Here is a 26,934-nt window from a genome sequence, read left to right as displayed (position 1 = left end):
TGTCTCCCTCTCTCTCTGCCCCTCCCCCGTTCATGCTCTGTCTCTCTCTGTCCCCAAAAAAATAAATAAACGTTGAAAAAAAAAATTAAAAAAAAAAAAAAAAGCACTGAAGTGTAAATGACAACATTTAAACACGACAGAAAGATGTATTTCACATGACCACACACACACACCAAAACCTATTTTTAAATTATTTTATTTTATTTTATTTTACATTTATTTTTGAGAGACAGAGCACAAGTGGGGAGGAGCAGAGAGAGAAGGTGACAGAATCTGAAGCAGGCTCCAGGCTCTGAGCTGTCAGCACAGAGCCTGCGGCAGAGTTTAAACTCACAAACAGTGAGACCATGACCTGAACCGAGTCGGATGCTTAACTGACTGAGCCACCCAGGCGCCCCTCCAAAACCTATTTTTAAAGAATTATGTATCTTACAGACTCACCACTAGAAACAATTTAGGAAATATTAATTGCTTATCTAACCCAAACCCCTAAGCTGGTGGACAGAGAGCAAACATTCTCCTTAATTTTAATTTCTTTCCCTAAATTTGAAGATTTGACCATTTTTCACTTAACATCTTTGTGTTTAACATCAAAGGGTGTTTTTACACTAAAAAAAATTATAAGGCAGCCTGGAACACTTGAAACATTCCAATAAAACCCACATCGTTATTGTAAAATAAAGAGTAGGGCCTGATACACTGGTAAGTTATACCTCCACACCTTTACTGAAAGTGACAAACAAGCTTTCGAACTCCTAACTGGGAAGATTAATAACACTATGAATTTGTGATTGTGTCAGCTCTCCTTACACATCTTTTTTTTTTGTTGTTTATTTATTAATTTTGAGAAAGAGAGTGAGAGTGAGCACACACATGTGAGTGGGGGAGGGGCAGAGAGAGAAGGAGAGAGAGAGAGAATGCCAAGCAGGATCTGTGCTGCTGATGGGGAGCCTGATGCGGGGCTCGATCTCACGAACCTTGAATCTTTTAAAAAAAAAAAAATTTTTTTTAACGTTTATTTAGTTTTGGGAGAGAGACAGAGCATGAACAGGGGAGGGTCAGAGAGAGAGAGGGAGACACAGAATCTGAAACAGGCTCCAGGCTCTGAGCTGTCAGTACAGAGCCCGATGTGGGGCTTGAACTCACGAACCGTGAGATCATGACCTGAGCCGAAGTCGGACGTTTAACCGACTGAGCCACCCAGGCGCCCCACGAACCTTGAATCTTGACCTGAGCCGAAACCAAGAGCCAGACACTTAACTGACTGAGCACCCAGTTTTCTTTATACATCTTAAAGAAAACCCTGAACATTTCCTTTTACGTCTTTTCTCTTTTGCTATCCTTTGGTGGAATGGGAAAGTTAGCAGGGCATCCCTAAGAAAGAAGCTATGTGTCCTATGAGATTTAATAAGGAAGTCGACACTGTCAGATGAAAGGAGGTCTGAGATCTCCATTTCTCAGAGGCACCACAGTGCACAAGGTCAAACACTGGCCTTTCAGAGCCCCTGGGCCTCACTTCAGCTGCACTAGTCTTTTTTTTTTTTAATTTTTTTTTTTTCAACGTTTATTTATTTTTGGGACAGAGAGAGACAGAGCATGAATGGGGGAAGGGCAGAGAGAGAGGGAGACACAGAATCGGAAACAGGCTCCAGGCTCTGAGCCATCAGCCCAGAGCCCGACGCGGGGCTCGAACTCACGGACCGCGAGATCGTGACCTGGCTGAAGTCGGACGCTTAACCGACTGCGCCACCCAGGCGCCCCTCAGCTGCACTAGTCTTATAACCCGAGTCAGCGTCTTAGTTTTCCTCTCATTAGAAAGGTTTTCTCATGTGAAAAAAACTAAATCTTGAAAAATGAAGAAATAACAACACATCCAAACTTTTTCCCGTGACCCACAGAACCTGTGGCTCAACACCGAGGGTTTGAAATGTAAGGCAAAAAGCACAGGGAAGGATGAAAAACTGTGGAATGATAAAAAGACCAGATGAAAAATAATCCCTTGTGTGAAAATCCACACAGAATAGTGCTAGAGACTAGACTGAGGAAGACCCTCTAGAATTCCCAGGTAAACCTTATTCCAAAATCAAAGCTAAACAAACAAAAACAGGTAAAGATTATGAGAGTTGAAAAAAGGACCATAGGTGAGTATCTTCTGAAGTGACATTTCCATACTCTATCATTAAGACTGTTAAGTGATTGTTCTTACAGAAGGTAATTGTTTAAAAAGCTTGAAAATGTGATCTTCACTCCAGAAATTTATTGCATGGAAGTGATTAATAACGTGCATAAAAATGTGGCTACAAGGAAACTCACTGAAATGCAGCTTTTCTTTTTTTTTTTTTTTTTAAATTTTTTTTTAACATTTATTTTTGAGGCAGAGAGAGACAGAGCATGAACAGCAGAGGGTCAGAGAGGGGGACACAGAATCTGAAGCAGGCTCCAGGCTCTGAGCTGTCAGCACAGAGCCCGACACGGGGCTCGAACTCACAGACCATGAGATCATGACCTGAGCCGAAGTCGGAAGCTCAACCGACTGAGCCACCCAGGTGCCCCGAAATGCAGCTTTTCTTAACAGAGTGTGCAAAGAACCCAACTATGCACCACCACAGTGGGGTTTAATAAATCATGACACATTTGTATGCTGGAATACTATCCAACTTTTCAAAATTAGGTTAGAGAAATGTCATTATTGATACGAAAGGAAGCTTCCTTTATATTACTTAGTAAAAAAAAAAAAATATATATATATATATATATATTTATAAAATTTTGTTTTTTTCAAATACTTAACGGTTTCTTCTAAAATACTAATTAGTTACACATTAATTAAGAATTATGGATAATCAGGGAGTTTGGGTGGCTCAACTGGTTAAGCATCCGACTCGATTTTGGCTCAGGTCATGATCTCATGGTTCGTGGGACTAAACCCTACATCAGGCTCTGTGCTGACAGTGAGGAGCCTGCTTGGGGTTCTCTCTCTCCCTCTGTTCCTCCCCTACTCTGTCTCTCAAAAATAAATAAATAAACATTAAAAAAAGAATTATGGATAATCGTTATTGGTGTGGTTTGTATATTTTGATTTTTCTGCAACTGAACATGTATTGATGATGTATAACTATTAAAAATAAAATGGTCCTGAATAACGTAATGACTCTTTTGTCAAATCAGCTCTAATGTGGATTTCCTACACGACATGCTGGGAAGCACACCCGTGACACCACACAGTACCTGCTCAGAAGCTTCAGGTACTTCAGATACGCTTCTGCTTGTGATTCCATGATCTGTAATTTGTACACTTCTGTCTCCTTCCAGTTTTCAAGCACAGATACCTACCATTAGATTAGATAACAATGAAGTATTTTCAAACAGTGAAACTGAAACTATCTTAAGGTTGTTAAAACGTAAACATTCTAAGCCACTTTCCAGTTTCTCCTTAAATGACAGATGATGACAGAAGCACTAGAACTTGCTTATGTGGTAATTCACAAAAGTCAACATGAATTAATTCAAACTTTTGGATTTGAAAACAGAATAATATAATGACAGGAAAATTATTTTACCTTACAGAGTACTTTTCTCAGATACTAAACTTTCCACATGGCTTACTGCTTAAGCCATGTACAAACACAGAGCCAGGTTCCCTGCATGTGTAGGCCTGATGAGCATTATCTGTGGTCCTGTCCCTGGTAAGCAGAGGGCCAGGGGTCTGCACAATGACCCCCAGGCTGCATGCTATCAAATTTAAAGGCCTCAAAGAAGTTGTTCTCAGTATGAGCTTCAAAAGCCTCTGGGGAATGTTTTTTGGTTTTCCCACAAGCCTATGGGCCATTTTTGTAAGAGGCACTGCAAGAAATATAGAACTGCTTTCTTTTAATACAGGTGTCAGTAACCTTCACAGGGCCCACCAGGCAGAAGGGCTGGCCAAATGGTGGTAAATGGGACCTGACCAAGCTCATAAATATACATGTAGGCATAGGACTCATAAAATATAGGCACTTCAGCTTTTCTTTCCCCATCCTTTCCTTAGAAGCAGCTGCATAGTCAATATTTAATCAGAAGTCCCATGTCTGTGGATTATATAAGCTAAGTCTTTTTTTTTTTTTTTAATTTCCCAGAATAATCATAGATATATATACCAACAAGTAGTATTTCTTCTCAATTGAGAAAACAAAGACAACCAACCATGTTTTGGGAACTCAATAAAATACAGCCAGAGGTCATTATTTTGATTTTTGTCTCAGTAGTATCTCAAATAGTATGTGGACATTGGTATATATTCTTCTGAAGAAAGAAGAGAGCATATACTTTTTTTTTTTTTTTTTTGAGAGTATATTCTTAATGAGTGGATTATTTTCAAGTTCCTTTTCCAGTAGTGACTATTATGGTTGGCTACTTCATGGCACACCACTTGATTACAGATGATGAAGCCATTCTAAGGTACAGCATGGAAAACGACTGAATTATAAAAATAAGGAAAGCAGACTGCAAAATGTGGTGTTCACTTTGAGTACAGCTATGTAATATCATGTAAGCACAAGGGTAAAACATTAAAAAGTGACATGCATGGAAAAAAGTAGCTGTTTCTGGGATGTAGGACTCTGGGTGAGAGGCTATCCGTCAGACTCCACACTTTTCAGCAATGTTGTTATGCCTCATATGTAGGCATATGAAAAACAATCAAACAAAGCAAACAAACAAAGCAAACAATCTCGCCACATCTGTCCGTCACCAAGTGTCCCAGGCTCACCTCTGCAGCCACTGCTCTTTGAAGACTCTCTTCATAATTCTCTTTCCCTTTCTTTATGCACTCTTCTATTTTCATTTTCTCATTTGTAAATGTATCACTGCAAATGTTAATGAGAAAAAACTTCTTGAAAAAGAAAAAAACAGTGAGATAACTAAAGGCTTAAGCCAGGTTAGCTTTGAAATCATGACACAGAGAGACTCACAAAACTTCTTAGTGTCTGACACACAGATTCACTCATATGTGCTTTTTGCATTTCACAAATGATCAAAGGAACATACAAAATTTAAAAATTGAGTGTTTGGTGGAAATGCTGAGAAGCTGGTTCATCACTTTTACCAGGGCAGGTGGACTACAACGTATCTGGCTACAGAACATCCCTCATGCTTCCAGTCAGGAAATTCTATTTTGACACACATTATATGACAAAGAAATCATCCAAAGGAAAAAAGTGATCTCTACAAAGTAATCACGGCAATATGTGTATAAGGGCTTAAAAAAAACAAAAAGGCCATGAATCATGATATGAATGGAAATGTCTATGTGAAACAATATTCAACGAAAAATGCAGAACACAACTGCTTCACTAATGAATATACTGACTACCTGTAGGTAAAAACATTATATCCATTAACAAAACTTAAAAGAAAACTTTTTATAGGTTCATAATAAAAATCTGCCCTCTTTAATAAACTTAAAATTGTAGAACTACCATAATAAAGTTGAGATTGTTATCTTAAGTAACACAAAAGAAAAGTTTTAAAAACACATTTTTAGGGGCGCCTGGGTGGCTCAGTTGGTTAAGCATCTGACCCTTGATTTTGGCTCAGGTCATGATCTTGCTGTCCATGAGACTGAACCCCACGTTGAGCTCAGTGCAGAGTGAGGAGCCTATTGGGACTTTCTCTCTCTTTCTCTCTCTCCCCCTCTCCCTATCCCCCATCCCAACTCAGGAGCACGTGTGTTCTCTGTCAAAATAAATAAATAAACTTGAAAAATAAAATCTTAAAAAAAAAATCCACATTTTTAGTTTCAGGAGACTTCAAAGGAAAAGAACAGTTAATCAACAATACTAAACTCAGGATTAAAAAAAATTTTTTTTTAATTGTTTATTTTTTGAGAGACACAGAGCATGAGTGGGGGAGGGGCAGAGAGCAGGAGACACAGAATCCGAAGCAGGCTCCAGGCTCTGAGCCATCAGCACAGAGCCCGACTCAAGGCTCGAACCCATGAACTGCTGAAGTAGGACACCTAACTGACTGAGCCACCCAGGCACCCCGAATAAAGTTGAGGATTTTTATACTGGCAATGTAAAATAAAAGTAGTAGGAACATCATAAAATAAAAACACTCAAAGAATAATTTTATTTAAACATTAATTTAAAGAATAAAATAGAAACAAATAAAAGAGACATAATTATTTAAAAGAAATAGACAAGCCACAATAGACTTAGAACCCTAGTGTGCTGGTGCCTCTGGGTATTAAAAGTATAAGATAATAGTAAAAGCAAACATAAACTTAATTTGCCTGATTTCGAGGGACTGATCCAGAAGTAATTCATGTTCCTTATCCTTTCCATCATTTTTCTGGGTATATCTATGGAAGAAAATCACCAAATTTTAATTAATTTTCAAGGATATTTAAAAACACGATCCCACATAGTAAATTCTACTTACTTTGAGGCAAACATTTCTTGATTTTGTAAACTTCTACATTTTGATTTAATTTCTATTATCTTCTAAATAGGCAAAGAATCTGGGTCATTTTCCTTTAACACCTAAAGGACAGAAATCTTTTCTTCACCCTAGGTCATATGCTTGCAGTGTAGACAACACCTTATCTCAGTTCACTTCAAGGAGCACTTCCAGGTGATTCCACATGACCCAGAGGAGTATCGGTGTTGTCTATCATCATCAGTATAACCAGTGGCTCTCATTCAAAATGAAAACAGCCTTCTCATCATTAAAATAGGACTTACAGGGGTGCTTGGGTGGCTCATTTGATTAAACATCTGACTTGCCACTCGGGTCAAGATCTTGTAGTTCATGAGTTTGAGCCCTGTGTCAAGCTCTGCGCTGACAGCTTGGAACCTGGAGTCTGCTGTGGATTGTGTGTCTCCCTCTCTCTCTCTGCCCCTCCCCCACTTGCGTGCGCAAAAAGAAATACAGCCCAGTCAACACACACACATATCCAGTCTAACACCCTGCAAAACGAAGTGTACATATCTTTCTAAAACTTTTTAATTTTTTAAAAATGTTTACTTCTGAGACAGAGAGAGACACTGCATGAGTACGAGAGGGGCAGAGAGACAGGGAGATACAGAATCTGAAGGAGGCTCCAGGCTCTGAGCTCAGCACAGAGACTGATGCAGGGCTCAAACTCATGAACTGTGAGATCATCACCTGAACTGAAGCTGGACACCCAACTGACTGAGCCAGGCACCCCGAATTTTTTTTTAAAGCTTATTTTTGAGAGAGAGAGAGAGAGAGAGAGAGAGAGAATGAATGAACGAGTGGGAGAGGGGCAGAGAGAGGGAGACAAAGAATCCAAAGCAGGCTTCAGGCTCTGAGCTGTCAGCACAGAGCCCAACACAGGGCTCAAACTCACGAATTGGGAGAACATGACTTGAGGCAAAGTCAGAGGCTTAACCTACTGAACCACCCACGTGCCCCAACCAACTTGAATTAAAATAATAAATAAAAAGTATCCCAGCAAGATCAAATTTCAAGGGTGGGTGCTTGGGGAGGGGATCTGCATATGAAAAGACCTGAACTGGCATGCCAGAATGTAAACCCAAGGTATTTTGATTACAAAACCATTTTCTTTTTAAATTTTAAAACTTCCTGCAAAACAGGAAGTACAGTTGGCCCTTGAACAACACAAGTCTGAACTGTGTGGTGCATATATACAGATTTTTTTTCGATACAGTATAATACTAAAAATGTACTTTCTCTTCCTTCTTTCTTTTTACTTAAAGTTTATTTATTTTCGAGAGACAGAGAGTGCAAGCGGGGGAGGGGCAGAGAGCAAGAGAATCCCAAGCAGGTTCTGAGCTGTCAGCTCAGAGCCCGATGTGGGGCCCAAACTCAAAAACTGTGAGATCATGACCTGAGCCAAAATCGAGTCTGATGCTTAACCGACTGAACCACCTAGGTGCCCCTTCCTTATGACTTTCTTAGTAAATTTGTTTTCTCTAGTTTACCAAGAATTATGGCATATAATAAATATACAAAATATGTGTTAATTGTGTTATCAGTGAGGCTTCTAGTTAACAGTAGGCTATTAGTAGTTAAGTTTTGGAGGAGTCAAAAGTTACATGTTGGGGGTCAGCACCCCTAAACCCCCACATTGTTCTAGGGTCAACTGCTTAATTATACAATTATTCTCCTGCTCAGAGTTTTGCTTCAAAACTTAAGACTACATAAAACTTTTAATATAAAAAGAGGCTTTACTTTAAAATCCAGATATAAAATTTAGATTTATAGGGGCGCCTGGGTGGCGCAGTCGGTTAAGCGTCCGACTTCAGCCAGGTCACGATCTCGCGGTCCGTGAGTTCGAGCCCCGCGTCAGGCTCTGGGCTGATGGCTCAGAGCCTGGAGCCTGTTTCCGATTCTGTGTTTCCCTCTCTCTCTGCCCCTCCCCCGTTTATGCTCTGTCTCTCTCTGTCCCAAAAATAAATAAACGTTGAAAAAAAAAAATTTAGATTTATATCATTTACAAAGTGCAAAAGCCAAGCACATAAGAAGCCTGTAGCTTATCTTTAAACTGGGACAAAAAAAGGAAAACATGTATTAATAAAGTGAAAAAAAAATAATAAAAACTTTATTCCTCAACAGAAATGGATTTTTATGCTAGCACACACAAAACAATTTATCATTATCAGCCTCATTTATTTTGTCTAGTTTAACAGTAAATCTGAATTGAGCATACAAAAATCTATGTTAAATACAAATATTCCTGAATTTTTGAATAACTTCACTACTGACATGCTCAAATATTGAGAGGGGTATGTGCCAAGACTCCCACTGGATGCCTGAAACCATGGACTGTAACAAACCCAGGTTTTTTCCCATATATACATACCTACGATAAAGTTCAAGTTATAAATTAGGCACAGTAAGAGATTAACAGCAATAACTAATAATAAATAAAAACAACTATACTGTAATGAATGTTACGTATGAGTGTGGTCTCTCTCTCAATGTATCTTATCTTACTACACTGTCCCCGGCCTTCCTTGATGATGTGAAATGACAAGATGCCTGTGTGATATGATGAGGTGAGGCGAGTGACGCAGGCGGGTGACACAGCACTAGGCGACTACTGACCCTCCAACAATATGTCAGAAAGGGAATCATCTGAGCTTGACTGCCACTGATCACACGTAACTGAAACCGTGAAAAATGAACCTATAGGTGGGGATGGGGGGTACTGTACAGAGCTTTGCAGATGTTATTTCCACACATGTGTTCTGATAGAACTACTCTGAGCCTACTCAAAATGACAAGACACAGGCGGTGTTTTATGGTTCATCATTCTTGGAAGGATTACCTAAAAACTGTCCGAATTTAATGCCAGCAAGACTCATGATGAAGTCGTCGATCCTATGGCATGGCAAATGGAAAAACCACGAATGTCCTGAAAGGTGAGAATGGTAGTGTGGCCCCCGTGAACCATGCCTCCCCTTCCTCATGCCCTTAAATCTCCAGTAGGCCTGCCGCTTGCTTTTCACAACAGAATGTGGTGGAAGTAATGCTCTGATGGTTCTGAGCCTGAACCTTCAAGAGGCATGGCAGCTTCTGCTCCCGTACCCTTGGGAGCCCGTTGCCACCACATATGAAGCCTGGCTACTGTGTTGGAGATCACCTGGGTAGACCATACCGATAAAAGTCACATGAAGAGGCTACATGGAAAGGGAGCAGCCGTGAAACTACACGAGAGAAAAAAGCCAGGACATCCCAGCATCCCAGCTGAGCCTAGCCCCAGCCAATTCCCTGCCACGTGAAGACCATCAGAACAGCCCAGCGGAACTCAGACCAGGTTCCAAGATCATGATCACATAAAATGGCTGTTAATGTAAGCCACCAAGTTTGAGTGTTTTTGTTACACAGTGGTAGGTAACAATTAGCTGAGGAATCATATGATACGTCACCAACTAGGGAAGAGAGGGGTTAGGAATGGATCACAGAGAATCTTAAACTTGGCCCATCTGACAACTGTATTACCTGTATGCATTACCAAATCCTTCATACCACAAGACCAAATTTTCGTAATTTAAAGGCTCAAGATGAAAGCAATTATAAATAATCATCACAGAATCTTAGTGCAGGAAAGAACCTTAGATCTAGACTAAGCCCCTCACGTTATAGACAAGGAAAAAATGGGGCAAAGGTAATGTTCACAGTAAGGGGTGGTGTCCCAACTAGAAGGAAGTCAGCTCTTTGCTCATTCATAGTCCCACTTGATTGGCAAAACACAGTAGTTTTAACGAAAAATTCAGGTAAGTCCCCACAGAACGTTCTCTAAAATGAGGTGAAAACAGTATTTAAATTTGTACACTACCTGATATAGTCTGAAACTGAATATCAAAAATGTTAAAATAACAACAAAAAAGCCCCAATAATAAAAAATCATTGCCTTTCAATTGTTAACTTACGTTTCGTTGCATTTAGAACCTTTTTCATTTCTTCTTTAGTGCTTTTAGATTTTCTTGGATTTCTTTTTTCTCTTGTTCCCATTTTTAATTTCCTTTTCCAATCTTCAAGGAACCAATCTAATTCTGTCTTTGATATCTAAAAACATTTTTAGAAAGCACTTAAATAAATAGGAAGACTTACTTAAAAAAAAAAAAAAGCCCCAAAGACCAGAATTGTGGTGGTGCATTAGTTCAATCATAACTCCAGTTAGCAGAGCACACTTAGGACCTGGGCTGAGCCTGGGATACAGAATCATATGACACATAGCCTTGGGCCTCACTTGTCCTCACCGAATCAGGCTGGGGGGAGGCTGTCAAACAAAAAGGCACAGAGGTATGATAGACTATCTGGTATTTGGGAAGGGCTTCTTAAAAACAATGATTTCTGATTTCTGTCTTTAAAGATGAGATGCCATGTGGAGAATAGATCCCAAACAGTAGGAATAGTGAGGCAGAAGGATAAAAGAGTAAGACACGTACAAATGAAAGCAAGAGGCACTACGTGGCTGGAGTACGAGGTGGACATATGGAAGGCAGGGCAGGGAGAATGATACCCGAGATGACTTGGGTTCAAATTATAAAGGGACTTGTGAGTAATGCTAAGGAGGGTGGACTTTACCCGGTAGATAACACGGAGCCAGTGAAGACTCTTAAGCAAGGTAGTGAGATGATTAGATTCTGGTTTTAGAAAAATAAGCGAAAGACGCAGAGATGGATTAAGAATGGGTAAGAGGGGGAAAAAAAAAAAACCCAAAGAAGAATAGGTAAGAGGCCATGTGAAAGTGGTAGACCAAATCAGTGGCCTTCATATTTTCTTGACTGTGACCCCAAACAAGATACATTTTAATAACAATCCATACCGTATGTATATATGCACACACATGCAAACTGAAAGAGAACTGCCCTTTCGGAGATGCTTTCTGATATTTTTAATCTATTCAATTATTGAAAACAATTCCAGTCACCACCATTAAACTGATTTCATAGCCCATTATGAATTATAACCCTTAATGTTAAAACTACATTAGACGAAGGTAAAATTTCTTAAAAATTTCACTGTAATAGTCCGTGAGAGACAATAAGGATTATGGTAGGGATGATAAAAAGAAATAAATGAAATTTTAAAAGAAGAGGACAGATAAGACCATATGTCTAAGTGGGATATGAGACCTAAAGCAGAAGTTGTGACCTAAAGAAGAGTTACGGGCACCTTGGGTGGCTCAGTTGGTTAAGTGGCCAACTTCGGCTCAGGTCACAATCTCACAGTTTGTGAGTTCGAGCCCCACGTTGGGCTCTGTGCTGACAGCTCAGAGCCTGGAGTCTGATTCAGATTCTGTGTCTTCCTCTCTCTCTGCCCCTCCCTCACTCATGCTCTCTCTCTCAAAAACAAACATTTAAAAAAATTGAAAAAAAAAAAAAGAAGTTGACAGAGTTAAAGATAGGTTTCTACCTTTGATGAACAGTTAAAAATCCCATTAACAAAAGATGTACTAGGCTAGGAAGCATGAAAACAGACACATTAACCTAGATATGGATGTTTAAATAAATCTGTGAATAAATATGTGAGAACCCCGTAATTTTGACCCTGTAGTCATTTTTAAAAATCTTTTTACTTTTGAGTGAGAGAGAAAGAGGGAGTGCGAGTGAGCAGGGGAAAGGGATAGAGTGGGGGAGAGAGAGAATCTTAAGCAGGCTCCATGCTCAGTGTGGAGTCTGACAGGGGGCCTGATCTCAGGACCCTGAGCTGGAAACTTAACCGACTGAGCCACCCAGGCACCCCAGGCCCTGCAGTCAGTTTGATGGGACAGAGCAGAAATTTCTAAGCGTTTGACAAAGACTAGAAATCAAAGGAATAAAAATACTGAATTCACACAGCTTTTCAACATAACCATTTAGAAAGAAACAACATTCTTCTGAGTCTTATTTGTCTATACAACAGACACTTCTATTCTAACAGGCTATTCTAGCACAAGAACAGCACACAATCAAGTCAGGTATGCTTTGTTCCCCAAAACAGCCTTTCCCAATATGGGCAAGTCCCACCCTATTCCAAGTCCACTGACCAGTTGGTTGGTTGTAACCTGGAATGCATTTCCCCATGAAAAGCCATGTTAGAAATGTCAGTTAAATGTCTACCAGTTCCTTCCAGGATGCATCTGGTTACACTGTGAACTGGATGCAAGGAGGTCTACAGGGTTCAGAGGGCAAGTCCTCAGACCATAAGAGTCTATTTATAGAAGACACAGTCTTATCCTGGGTGCTGGGAGCAGAGACATGGTGCAGGGAAGGCAAAGGGGAAAGTGCAGAATCTCCCCTGAAACCTGCTCGAAAGAGTCCTGTCTGTAGTAGCCTCCACCTTCCGACATTCGTTCCATCCTCCAAGGACCCTTCTGCAACACCCTCAAGTTTCACTGGACCCCTGATTTAAGCGCCCCTGACAGAGGGTATGTCAGCCTCCCAAGTGCATACTTCAAACACCCTTTCCTTTCCTTCAGGTCTCTCAGCACTCAGAGCCCCTCACCGCACTCGGGGATTCTGAAGAACCCCTTCAGCTTGCCTAGAAGTGTTCACATTTCACTCACTAGCCTAAATGACTCTAACCCAGAGGCGGTCTACACACATGCTTTATCTGGCAAGTTCAATGGTTTCTCCTTGCTTTTTAATGTTTGGTTTTTTTTTTTTAATATTTATTTTTGAGAGAGAGAGAGAGAGAGAGAGAGAGAGCGCGCAAGCATGAGCAGGGGAGGGACAGAGAGAGGGAGACAGAGAATCTAAAGCAGGCTCCAGTCTCCGAACCATCAGCACAGAGCCTGACACGGGGCTCAAACTCACAAACTGTGAGATCGTGACTTGAGACAAAGTCGGATGCTTAACCGACTGAGCCACCCAGGTGCTCCCAGGCTTTAGTTTTACAAATGCTTCACATCTATTATCACACTTCATCTTTCCTAACAGCCTGTGGGTAGCCGAGTGGGCAAGGCTGACTTTTTTATGGATAAGAAAATGGTAGGCGGAAGGGGTGCCTGGGTGGCTCAGTCGGTTAAGCGTCCAATGGTTTGTGGGACTGAGCCCTGAGTCGGGCTCTGTGCTGGCAACATGGAACCTGCATGGGATTCTGTCTCCTTCTCTGCCCCTCCCCGGCATGCTCTCTCAAAATAAATAATAAAAAAGACAAAATAAAAAGAATGCTAAGTAGGTAAAGAAAACAAAATAAAAAGATAAAAATGGTAATACAGAACCAGAAGTGAGAGTAATATAAAAGTAAATGGCATGAGGCATGAGCCATTCTTTAGAAAGAACATTAAAACTTTTCTGGTAGACAAAATCCGAGGAAACAGAGTGAGCTATACTCACAAAATAAAAACAAGTTTGCTGCACAAAGAAGCCCAGGTAGTGAAAGCAGAGCGAAACAACTTCTTAGGGCCTCATAAAGAGGACGCTGCAGAAAAGTCCCGAAACACCAGCACAGAGCCTGGCTTATACTGAAGGGAGCATCCAATACATTTTGTCAAATGAAACAGTGGATAATATCCTCAACCACATATTAGCAAATATTCAAGCAACAATCTTCACAGAAGTGCAGGCCTGATGTTCTCTGATATAGGCGGACACAGAATATGCAGCCGCAATTCACTAAACCCAGTTAACCCAGTTCTTTGGTGCTCAAACGCACATTGTTTGATAACATCAGCAGAACTATTCTGTACACTGAGATTCAAAGATGACAACAGTTTAAGGGTGCCTGGGTGGCTCAGTTGGTTGGGCGGCCGACTACAGCTCAGATCATGATCTCGCAGTCTGTGAGTTCGAGCCCTGCATCGGGCTCTGTGCTGACAGCACAGAGCCTTCTTTGGATCCTCTGTCTCCCTCTCTCTCTGCCCCTGCCCTGCTTGTTCTCTCTTTCTCTCTCTCTCTCTCTCTCAAAAATAATAAACATTAAAAAAAAATTAAAGATGACAACAGTTTGGTGGGGGAAGTATGCATAATGATAATTACTACACCACACACAAAAATTAACTCAAAATGGTCATAGACCTAAATGGAGGAGCTAAAATTGTACAACTCTTAGAAGAAAATACAGAAGTAAATCTTGATGACCCTAGATTACGAGGTTTCTAAAATATGACATCAAAAATAAACAACAAAAGAAAAAAGTGGACGATACTGAAATAAAAAACTGTGCTGCAAATCATGCCATCAGGAAGCTGAAATGACAACCCGCAAAATGGAAATCGGACAAATATATTTTCAAGTATGGAAGATGAGAGAAAATATTTAGAAGTCATATATTTAACTAGCAATTTGCTCCCAGATTAAACATATATGAAATGCTTAAGACAAATAATCCAATTAATAAACAGACAAAAAATTGGACAGACATTTCTCCAAAGAAGATATATAGACAATAAGCACATGAAAAGATGCTCCACACCACTGGCCTTTAGGGAAATGCAGATCAAAAGCACAATGAGAAATGACTTCATACCCATTAGGATGGCTACAATCAAAAAGATGGTTGATACTAAGCATTAATGAGAATGTGGAGAAGCTGGAACCCTCATACACTCTACTCGTGGGGATGTTAGCTTCTACAACTATTTTCGAACAGTCTGGCAGTTTCTTAAGCAGTTAAATATGGAGTTAGTGTATGACCCAGCAGTTCTGCTCCTAAGCATATTCCCTCAAGAAATGAAAACATATGGTGGTGCCTGGGTGTCTCAGTTGGTTAAGTGTCTGGCTCTTGGTTTCGGCTTAGGTCATGATCTCACGGTTCGTGAGTTTGAGCCCCGCGTTAGGCTCCATGCGGACAGTGCAGACCCTGCTTGGCATGCTCTCTCTCCCTCTCAAAATAAATAAATAAACTTAAAAAAAAAAAAAAGAAATGAAAACATATGCCCACAGATATTCATGGCAGATATTCACAGCAGCATTATTCATACAGTCGAAAAGTAGAAAAAAAACCCCATCAACTGATGAGCGGATAAATAAAATGTGGCACTGCCATTCAATAGAATATTACTCAGCAGTAAAATGGAATGAAGTACTGACATGTGTTACATGGATGGATGTACATGGATGTACCTTGAAAACATTATGCTAAGTGAAAGCAAGCAGTCACAAAAGATCATACAGAGTGTGACTCCATTTATATAAAATGCCCAGAATAGGCAGATGCATACAGTATATGAGTGGTTGCCTAGGGCGGTGGGAGGGAGGAGAATGGAGAGTTACTGACAGTGGGTATGAGATTTCTTCTGAAGATGATGAAAATGTTCTGAACTTAGACTGTGGTGATGGCTGTGCAACTGTGTTCGTGTACCACAAACACAGAACTGTATACTTTAAATGGGTGAGTTTTATGGTAAATGAATTATATCTCAACAAAAATGTTAACAAAAATAGTCACTGGGTAATATAGTGAGGTATTTATTATTACATTGCATTAATAAGGACCTTGAACCAAAGCTGAGGTTACCATCAGTAACTGCTCCCTTAAGAAAGTGATGCCTGAGCTAGGTGGACCCAAAAAATGAGAAGTGAGCCAGGCTTGGAGAGAAAGAAGGCCACTTGAGGCAGAAGAAACAGTGCTAGGAAAAGAGCCAAAAGTGAAAAAAATCACAGGACAAATGCTATCCAGTAAGTATAGAGGATAATGCAGAGAACTAACTAGTAAAGGAGAAGGTGGATGATGGAGGGTCGGCACCAATCATGGAAGGGTTTTTAAGCTCTTGGTTAACTACTGAATGTTAGTGAATTTTGGTGCTGACCTACTATAGCAAAGGGATAGCATTCACAGCCCCATCCTTATCTACACCCTTTGTCATGGGACCATCCAGGTTCCTTCCATAAAGAGCAGTCTCTTTTCTCTACCCCTGAATCTGGGCTGGCTATGTGACTTGCTTTATCTAATGGGATATTAGCAGACCTGACGTCAGCAGAGGCCTGAAAATTTCTTGTGTGACCATCCCTGCTTGTCCTTGCACTTACTGGAAGAAGAAAGACACACAGAGCAGAGCTGGTTGCCCCAATCATCCCAGCTGAGGCCATTCTAGATCATTCCATAGCCAGGTGACCCCACGTATATGAGCAAGTAAGCCAAGAACAGAACTTCAGCTGATCCAAAGGTGAAACAGTCCAGCCCAGCCTAACTGGGATAAACCAATCCACAGACTCACACACTTAATGTTTACTATTATAGGTCACTAAGGTTTCGTGGGTGGTGGTTACTCAGCATTATTATGGCAGCAATTAACTGACACATCCATACTGCTTGTGAAGTGCTAAGAAATATTTTTCAAATGGTTATGGAACTGACATTCTCTTAGGGGAGGACAAAAGCAAGGGATCTAGAGCTTGACACTTACTAACTGTTCTGCCACTTGGTACTGGTATGACTTTCAGCAAGTTGCATTAGCTGCTCCTGCCTCCATATCCTAACAGTAAAATGGAGAAAATACTAGTGTACTATGTAACATTAGTATATTATGATTGTTTGAGATTAAATAATCCATGTAAAAAATTTACAATTGAGTCTGGCACATAATGAGCTACATAAAGGTTAGATTATAAATGCTGAACTCAGGGTGCCTACGTGGTTCAGTTAGTTAAGCGGCTGACTCTTGATCTAGGCTCAGGTCATGATCTCACAATTCGTGGGATCAAATCCCACGTCAGACTTCATGCTGACAGCGCAGAGCCTGCTTGGGATTCTTTCCCTCTCTCTCTGCTCCTCCCCTGCTTACTTCCCCCCAAAATAAATAGATAAACTTAAAAAAAAAAAAGGCTGAGGGGCACCTGGGTGGCTCAGTCGGTTAAGTGTGTCCAACTGACGATTTTAGCTCAGGTCATGATCCCATGGTTTGTGGGATCAAGCCCCATTCAGGCAGCATGCTGACAGTGAGGAGCCTGCTTGTGCTCTTGCTCTCTCTCTCAAAATAAATAAATAAACTTAAAAAAAAAAAAAAGGCTGAAGTTGGCAAAGATCATGACTGAACGAACAGGAGAACCCCACCTCTACACAGATGTGGGCTGAGGAATTTTTGGCAGGCAGGGCCCAAGATTCTGTTTTGATGTAAAAATAGGACAAAGTTTTAAAATTCTACTCCATTAACTTATTCTAGGTCAAAATTATTTTGATTACGTTTTAAGAGCCAAAGTCAACTTAAATACCCATCTTAGCTCTATGAAAATCTCATTAAAGTACCTTAAGAACAGGGGAGATGAGCAATGATTGCCTAATGGGTACAACAGGGTTTCTTTTTGGCGTTATGACAATGGTTCTGGAATTAGTGTTAATGGTCATATAATATTGTGAGTATACTGAAAAACACTGAATTACATACTTTGTAATGAATAAAATGATGAATTTTATCTTAATAAATTAAAAGAACATAAACCTGTGAGCAATACTGCAGTCAGTTATAATCTGCCACTGCAAGTTAGAGGTAAAACCAACAGGAGATTCTGGCTTAGAACAGGTATTTTCCTCAGACATAACAGATAACTGGCCTAAATAACTATTAAGGCCATCCTAGCTCATGATAATAAAACCCCATCAGCTATATACAATAGTTAGCTCAGATTTTTATTGATGTTTTTTATATGCCAAGCACTCTTTAACTGCTTTGTAAACAATTTTTCTGAGTAGGGGCATGAGCGGCATTTTGGGTGGGACAACTCTTCCTTCTAACTATATTTAGTATCTCTGGACAACCCACCCTCGTCCAACCACCCCTGTGAGTCCTCAAAAACCTACGAAGTGCAGATTGTATTACTAATGAGGAAGCTGAGGGTCACAGAGGTTAAGTAAACTAAGGTAACAGAGGTATCAGATGGTAGTGCTGGAGTTCAACCTAGGCAGCCCTACTGATGCCTGAGCTCGGAAACATGATTTGCTATCGCTGTCTAGAGTGCAAAGGGTGGTTGTACCTAGTATGTGGTATCAACCAACTTTCAAGTAAAAGTATTAGCTGATGACCTCAGTGATCTAGAGAGTCCAAGACCATGGGAAAGATCAATAAAAGCCACACATTTCTTTTTATGTTTATAAAAGATTTCTCCACAAGCTAATTATGAACACAATCATGATTAATAAAGAAATGGCCACAGCTACATCTCATCGGCTCCTGTATAGACAACAACCTAAAAAACTCAGATGAGCAATTTATTCTGATAGGACACAGGCCTACATTTTACATGGGAAATTTAACAACCTAACAGGCCTAAAACTGGGGGACTAAATAATGGCTCTTTTAAAAAACAGACCGACTACGCTCTTAGGACCCCCCCACTTGAGAGCAGACCTGAGCCTCAGTGAAGTTAAAAAAGCACATTAAAAGCCCAGTCCCAGTCAGAGCTGTGGCTCCCTAGCAGCCCTCCACCCGAGGTGACTGAGTCACTGTGAATTTCTTGGTCAAGTATAGAAAGAAAGGAAGATGCCTTGAGAAACTGCACAAATACAGGACCCAGTCAGACCAGCAGTTTATAAAGCTGGACAAGCCTCTGCCAGAGAGAAGCAAAGCTCGCTCAGCGGAAGCCCAAGTGGCAGAGTCGGAAAATCTGCTCTCATCACTTAATCAGGTGGCCATAAGCATTCTCCTATGGATTTAGTAAAACTGAATTTTACTGAGGTAATACAACGTTTATAAAAATATTTTATTTTGGGGGTGCCTGGGTGGCTCGGTCAGTTGAGCGTCCGACTTCGGCTCAGGTCATGATCTCACGGTCCGTGAGTTCGAGCCCCGTGTCGGGCTCTGTGCTGACAGCTCGGAGCCTGGAGCCTGCTTCCGATTCTGTGTCTCCCTCTCTCTCTGCTCCTCCCCTGTTCATGCTCTGTCTCTCTCTGTCTCAAAAATAAATAAATGTTAAAAAAAAAATTTAAAAAAAAATTTTATTTTGTTAAGCCCCAGACAGCTTACTCAAATTAGTGTTCCATGAGTGACTACTGTGAGGCTTTTATTTTTGCTCCTTTTCTCCTCTCCCAATCAGAAGATCTCATTCAACCAGGCAACTGACCAGAAAGTCTGGTTTCTTCAACTGCTCTCACCCTTCAAATCTCCCCTGTCTCATCCCAAGTGAAGACAAGTTATAACAGGAACGTGGTAACCATTACAACAGCAGTATTTTAACAGCTACCTTTACAAACTGACCCTTTTGTTCTGGGTGTACTTAAATATCGATAATTCCCTGATTAAAATCCCACTAAGCTAATTTTCTTCTATTTAATATGCTACCACAGTTACTGATCCAGACTTCTGGAACAAATTCTTAACTTTTCTGTGTTTAATTGAAGTATACTTGACATACCATGTTGAATTTGTTTCAGGTGTGTAAGACAGTGAATTGACAATTCTAAAAATTAGGCAATGTTTACCACGATAAGTGTAAATCCTTCCTTTCTTAAATTGCCTAACATCCACTTGTTATGCCTGTACAGAAGACCTCGTTTTAAAAAGAAACACTCTAAGATTCCTTTACATCTATAATTCATTTTCCCACCAATTCAGTGTGCCTTGCCACTAATTAATTCCAATAGCCAGTTACCTGTAACTGTAATCCATCTTAGCTGATGGAATTCAAGGTCAATTCAAGATGGTCTAGGTGATTTGCAGATCGAATATGCCTAAGCTTCATGTGTCAGTCTTACATTTCCTTCAGAGTAAGATGATGACAATAGTAGTAGTAATAATAGTGGCAGAGGCATACTTAAAGAGCCCTTACTACACATACACAGCTGTAAGTACTTTATAAGTATTAATCTACCCCCGTGAAATGGGAGCTATTGTCACCCAAAATTTCCAGATACGAAACTAAAGCACAAAGAAGTTAAGTAACTTGCCCAAGATGAGAACTGGTACGGAATCAAGCTTGAATCTGAACCCAGGTGGTCGGACCCCAAGGCTCACACTATGAATCACTAATGCTACACTGCCTCTCAATATAAACAAGGATTAACTTAGAACTTAGTCACCAGAAAAATTAAAACTAGAACTACCCTACAACCCAGCAATTACACTACAGGTATTTATCCAACGGATACAGGTGTGCTGTTTCAAAGGGACACATGCACCCCAGTGTTTATAGCAGCACTATTAACAACAGCCAAAGTATGGAAAAAGCCCAAATGTCCATCGATGGATGGATGGATGAAGATGTGAGATATATATATATATATATATATGGAATATTACTTGACAATCAAAAAGAATGCAATCTTGCCATTTGCGACTAAGTGCATGGAACTAGAGGGTATTATGCTAAGTGAAATTAGTCAGAGAAAGGCAAATATCATAGGACTTCGCTGATATGAAGACTTTAAGAGACAAAACAGATGAACCTAAGGGAAGTGAAGCAAAAATAATATAAAAATAGGGAGGGGAACAAAACATAAGAGACTCTTAAATATGGAGAACAAACAGAGGGTTACTGGAGGGGTTGTGGGAGGGGGGATAGGCTAAATGGGTAAAGGGCTTTAAGGAATCTACTCCTGAAATCATTGTTGCACCATATGCTAACTTGGATGTAAATTAAAAAACAAACAAAAATCTCAGTCACCAGAAAACAGATTTATTAAAGAAGCAACTGAGTATAAATAAACGAAAACCCAGATTCACAGCCCTTTTCTTACAAGGCAACATATAGCAGAGGTTCTAAAACACTGCAAAAACACTGCTACTTTAATGTCATACAGAAATTTAAAAAAGCATTATTAAGAAAAAATCCGTTGTTCAGCCAACAATGCTGTTGACTCAGCTAACTGAGGCTACTAAAGTACAGACCTCCTGATCATGCCACATGCTACTAAAGAGAAGTTTCGGACAGAATTACCTTGTTTTCTTCTGAGTTCCTTTTCAACTTTTCTTCCATGTCCTTGGTCTCTTCCGAGACCTTGAGTTTAATCTGCTCATAATTTTCACATGCTTCCTTAAGCTGCTCTTGTAAAACCTGGTATTCCTTCTCAATCTGTGAAAGATCTCCCTAAAAGTTACAAAATTATCTGTTAAAATAGTTTAAAATACACTTTTCTCATCTTGTTCCAAACAGTCTCTTAAAATAAACAGAAGAGAAAAAGAGGGAGATGAAAATTTACAAGGGAAATGTCATGATAATTCAAGAATTAAAACCTCCTAAACAGTGTTTAGCAAAGCCAACTCTTTTTAAAGTACAATTATTCATATTACTGTAACTCATAATGAAACATTTCAATCTGTACTATAATTAGTTCTGAATATTTGTCTTAAAAGGGTTCAGTATTACTAAATCAATAGTGTGATGTGAATATCATTCTCCATGATTAACATCAAGAACTATTTATTAGGTTTAAAAAGCTGTATGTACATATGCATTTTAGATATGAACAAAACATATTAACTTTGACCCTACTTTTAAGTGTTTCAAATGGACAGTTGTAAAAATGACAAGTTAAAATATTATCAATGGTTTCCAGTTATGTAACTATCTCTTGGACCAGCTTAAAAAGCAAAAGCAAAAACAGAAGCATATTGCAATGTGAAATATTGTCCAACAAAAAATGTCATTTATGTGTTTTTAAAAACCTTTCATTCTGAAAAAATAAATAAAATAAAAACCTTTCATTCTGAAGGGAGACTGGGCGGCTTAGTCGGTTAAACACTGGATTTCAGCTCAGGTCATGATCTGGCAGTCTGTGAGTTTGAGCTCTGGACTGGGCTCTGTGTCTCAGCCCGGAGCCTGCTTTGGATTCTGTCTCCCTTTCTCTCTCTGTCCCGCCCCCACTCGTGCTCTTTGTTTCACTCTCTCCCAAAAATAAACAAACATCTAAAAAAATTAAAAAAACCTTTCATTCTGCTAAGACAGTCAGCAATCACACCTGTGTGTCTGAAAGGCGTCTGGGTGGGCTGGCAAGTCCGCCCAGTCGCGGCTGACTGCTCTCCCCAGGGCCTTAGTGGCCAAGCCTGGAACTCTATCCCAGGGGCACAAACCTAGGTCTATCTTCCCCCACCTGCTGCACCTCAGCATCTTCCAAGTTTAAAAAAAGCAGAGAATCAAGGTTTTGAAATTCAGTGATTTATCAGTTAGAGAACTATGAGCTGTGACCAGAGTGACCACACATGTCAGTCTGTTTTGAGTGTCCCAATTTTTATTTGTCCAGACTAAAAGTTTGGCAGTATGAATAGAGAGTCCACGTTTAAATAATAAATTAAATGGTCAACCCCACTACGACCCAGGAGAAAGACTTTATGGTTTTAGATCTTAGTTACCTCTATGTTCATTCTCAATTCAGCAAAAGAATCACAATGAATTAACAACTTATTATTATGTATCAATTTATACGCCCAAGTCACCAAAGGAACAAGAAATTATAGCCATCTCTATGTTATCACATACAAACTTCACCACAATTCTGTAAGAAACATTATTCACACCTTTTAGAGATCAGAAAACCAAAGTTGAGAGAAATTAGGCAACTTCTTAAAGCCCCTGAGGAAAAGCAACAGTGCTGGGGATTAACTGCAAGTCTCACTGGTGGAGAAGCCAACACTCAGCCATAGTAATGATAAGGTCCTGAAACTAACTGCTAATTTAACAAGTGTTTTTGAATTCTCCCAATACTGATGAAAAAATTTGAGGGTGAAGAGCCTGGTTTAGAACTCAGTATGCTATAAGAATTCAACACCAGATATTCTATACGCAAAAATGTTCACTATAGTACTGTCCATATGCCTGAAAAGCTGACACAATCTAAATGTTCAACAGTAAGAAACTAATCAAATAAACTATCATATTCATACAATAGAATACCAAGTCTGCGTTAAAAATGATGATAAAAATCAATATTTACTGACATGGAAAAAATCCATAACATATAAATACCAAAAATTTTAAACACAACATATAAGCTACAATCCTATCTTTTAAAAAGAATTGCTATCGTTTCTCGGCCTTTTGGCTAAGATCAAGTGTAAAAGAATCGCTTACTTAATGTAAATGTTAAAATAAGGCCTAAGGGCTGCACATCAAAATGTAATAAGGGAGATGGCAACATAGATGATTTTTAATTTCTTCTCCTCCATAATTTTCAGTATTGTTCATTAAAAAAATTAAGAGTTCTACATTATTTTTTTTAAATGTTATTTTGAGACAGAGAGAGAGAGAGAGAGAGAGAACGAAAGAAAAGAAGAGAGAGAGAGAGAGAGAGAGAGGAGAGTTGTGGGGGGGGGGGGAAGGGCAGAGAGAGAGGAAGACACAGAATCCAAAGCAGGGCCCCAGGCTCTGAGCTGTCCATCAGACGCTAACTGACTGAGCCACCCAGGCACCCCATACATTACTTTTTTAATTGGCCAAACTATAAAGCTATTTGTACCAAGCATAGCAACACATCTAACCTTACTTCTTCCTACTTAATTATCTATCTGGTCTTGTAAATCATTCCATATCAGTAATAATAAAATTGCTGGACTATAATTCACTTAATGGAGTCTAATACTGATGGATATTTAGGTTGTATTCAATTTTTGCTGACACTAACGCAGATGAAACAAATATGCAAAATACCCTTGCTCACTGGTCTCTATACATATATAGGAATGCAGGTAAATTCCCAATTGCCATCCCCAGAAATTTACATTTTTACATTCTTTCAACAGTGCATAAATGACTTTCTTATTTCAGGTGGAGCTGGGCATCTTTTTATATGTTTAAAAAATCATCCTTAGGGGCGCCTGGGTGGCGCAGTCGGTTAAGCGGTCCGACTTCAGCCAGGTCACGATCTCGCAGTCTGTGAGTTCGAGCCCCGCGTTGGGCTCTGGGCGATGGCTCAGAGCTGGAGCTGTTTCCGATTCTGTGTCTCCCTCTCTCTCTCTGCCCCTCCCCCGTTCATGCTCGTCTCTCTCTGTCCAAAAATAAATAAACGTTGAAAAAAAAAAAAATCATCCTTATTTTATTGTGGATTGTCTATTCACATCCATTCCCATTTTTGCATTATTAATCTTTCCCGATAATTTACAGAAACTTTGTACGTTAAACAAGGCAATTAGTTCTCTATCTGTCCCTATACCGCAAATAAATTTCCTAGTTTGTCATGAGTGTTCTGACATCATGTGTCTATTTGTCCATATACAAATACATGCTATGACATATGTACACACAGATTATATCTGTGTATATAAACAGATACTCTTTGTTATACTGTTATAGTAATCTCATGAAAAAATTCCCTTTTTTTTCTAGGTAAATTGTGGATCTGCTTTTTAATACTGAAATCTTTGATCTGTCTGGAATTTACTTGGTATATGGAAATAAGGTGGGGACCCAAATTAATTTCTTCTAGACAGGCAACCACGTCTCCTAATACCACATATTTAATATTCTCCTAATTAACAATTCTCCTAATACCACTATTTAATAAGCTACTTCTGCTCACTAATACCATTTTTATTTATTATACCTTAAATTTCTATTTTCTTTGTTCTATTGTCTCTTATTTAACGGCCTATTTATGTGCTAAAATAGATTTGTGCTAAATTAGAATCAATCTGTCCAGTTCAGATAAACCCCTGTGCAGGAGCCAGCCACCAAGGTGGCCCTCAAGATCCTTACCTCTGTATTTATCCCCTTGTACAGTCCTCCCCTACAATGTATCAGGTTTTGGGTTGGTCTGTGTGACTAAGAGAATACATAAGAAGTGATAGAAAGTGGCTTTCTAAAGTAGGTCATGAATGCTATTGCTACTTCTACCTTGGATCAACCACTCTGGGGAAAGCCAGGCCCCATGAGAACATGAGGACACTCAAGTGGTCCTACATGGAGGTCCACAGGCAAGGAACTGAAGCCCCCACCAATAGTCAGCAGCGACTTGTTAGCTGTGTGAGTGAGCCATCTTGGAAACAGAACCTCCAACCCCAGTTACTCCTTGCAGATGGCCAGATGAGCCCTGGTCTATATCTTGGCTGCAAGTCCTCAGCAATCTCCAGAACCATCAGCTGAACCGCTCAATTGCTGACTCAGAAGCTGTGAGATAATAAATGTTTATTGTTGTTTTAAGGCACTAGGTTTTTTGTTTTTTTTAAAAAAAATTTTTTTAAGCGTTTTATTTATTTTTGAGACAGAGAGAGACAGAGCATGAACGGGGGAGGGGCAGAGAGAGAGGGAGACACAGAATCGGAAGCAGGCTCCAGGCTCTGAGCCATCAGCCCAGAGCCCGACGCGGGGCTCAAACTCATGGACCGCAAGATCGTGACCTGAGCTAAAGTTGGACGCTTAACCGACTGAGCCACCCAGGAGCCCCAATTAAAGCACTAGGTTTTAAGGTAATTTGTTATGTAGCAACAGGTAACTAATACATGTTGTTCATGATTGTACTGGAACTGTGTTAAAAGCTTTAGGGACAACCAGTCTCTTCACAATAATGGACCTTCCTATTCAATACTTTTCATTTACGTAAGTCTTTTGTGCATTTCTCAGTACATTTTAAAGTTTTCTTTCATAGATTTAACTATTTTATCTTTTGGTTACTATTAAAAATGGAATTTTATCTTCTAGTATACTTTGCAACAGATTGTTGTTTATATTTGGAAAAGTATTCTATCCAATCACCTTTTTGAATTCTCTTAAGAGTTTGGTATTGCATTTTCACTTGATTATTTTTTAATCTTCCAGATACACAATGTTAGCCTCCGTAAGAAATCATATTACACCTCCTCTTTTACAATCTTACTTCTCTTAATTTTGTCAGTTGCTATCTCCAGGATAATAAAATACTAATGGTCATGTTTCACCTAAAAGTGAGATGAAGGCTTTGGCTTGAGAAAAAGATATTAGCATGTGGAGAAGTATTCATCTTTCTCCATATTATTGTGAGTTTTAGACGAGAAGGGGAATTGAATTTTATCTAATACCTTTCAGGAACTATGGAGTTGGCCAAATAACTTTTCTTAAGATACATCAACACAATATATTATATTAATAGCTTTTCTAACTGAATCATTCTTATAATGGTGAAGGTTGTATTATAAACTTTCTGTATCATTCACATGAATAAGCTCTATATATAAATTAATAGAGGCTCATTATACCAGTTAAAACAATAAAGCCATTATACTTTGAAATAAATAAGCTAGGGAAAAAAACACTTTTGTTTCTGCCTCTTTCCCAAATTCAATAAAACAATTTTTTTTGTCATGTTCTAAAGCTTATTGCATGGTAACATTTTATATGGAATTAGCAGACTCCAAAATAGTCTAGTTCATCATTGCCATCTAGTTATAATAATGAAAACTAAAAACCTTTAAATAGTCTAATACAATTCTGACTCACCTGTTGTGCCTCAAAAGGATCATATGGCTCAGTATTGACCTCTTCATGTGTTATATTCCAAGACACCTTTGGGGAAAAACAAACCATTTCATTAATCTCAATTCCTGTGGTACAATAAATCCATTATGTAATGACATTTTAAGACATGCTCACAATTTTTTCGAGGTGTGTTTTATTTATTTTTCTCCAATTTCAATAACTC

At 39.4% G+C, this 26,934-nt stretch overlaps 1 protein-coding gene across 5 annotated transcripts in view; it reads right to left on the bottom strand.

Annotated features, from left to right (window-relative positions):
* Nucleotides 1-3,293: 3,293 nt before the first annotated feature.
* Nucleotides 3,294-26,934, bottom strand: part of TTC3 (tetratricopeptide repeat domain 3) — a 112,599-nt gene continuing 88,958 nt past the window's right edge. For all 5 annotated transcript variants that reach the window (XM_030328892.1, XM_030328891.2, XM_030328888.1 and 2 more), the window contains 6 exons: nucleotides 26,733-26,798; nucleotides 21,267-21,416; nucleotides 10,401-10,536; nucleotides 6,272-6,340; nucleotides 4,748-4,844; nucleotides 3,294-3,329 (listed from right to left, as the gene is read on the bottom strand). In XM_030328892.1, coding sequence (XP_030184752.1) covers nucleotides 4,819-4,844; nucleotides 6,272-6,340; nucleotides 10,401-10,536; nucleotides 21,267-21,416; nucleotides 26,733-26,798 — 447 coding nt within the window. In that variant the 3' untranslated portion in view covers nucleotides 3,294-3,329; nucleotides 4,748-4,818. The remainder of the gene's footprint in view (nucleotides 3,330-4,747; nucleotides 4,845-6,271; nucleotides 6,341-10,400; nucleotides 10,537-21,266; nucleotides 21,417-26,732; nucleotides 26,799-26,934) is intronic.

Source organism: Lynx canadensis, chromosome C2 (genome assembly GCF_007474595.2).
Source record: "Lynx canadensis isolate LIC74 chromosome C2, mLynCan4.pri.v2, whole genome shotgun sequence".
In the NCBI taxonomy this organism is placed as follows: Eukaryota; Metazoa; Chordata; class Mammalia; order Carnivora; family Felidae; genus Lynx; species Lynx canadensis.
The sequence above is the reverse complement of the archived record's forward strand: the minus strand, read 5'-3'. Positions and strand labels throughout refer to the sequence as shown.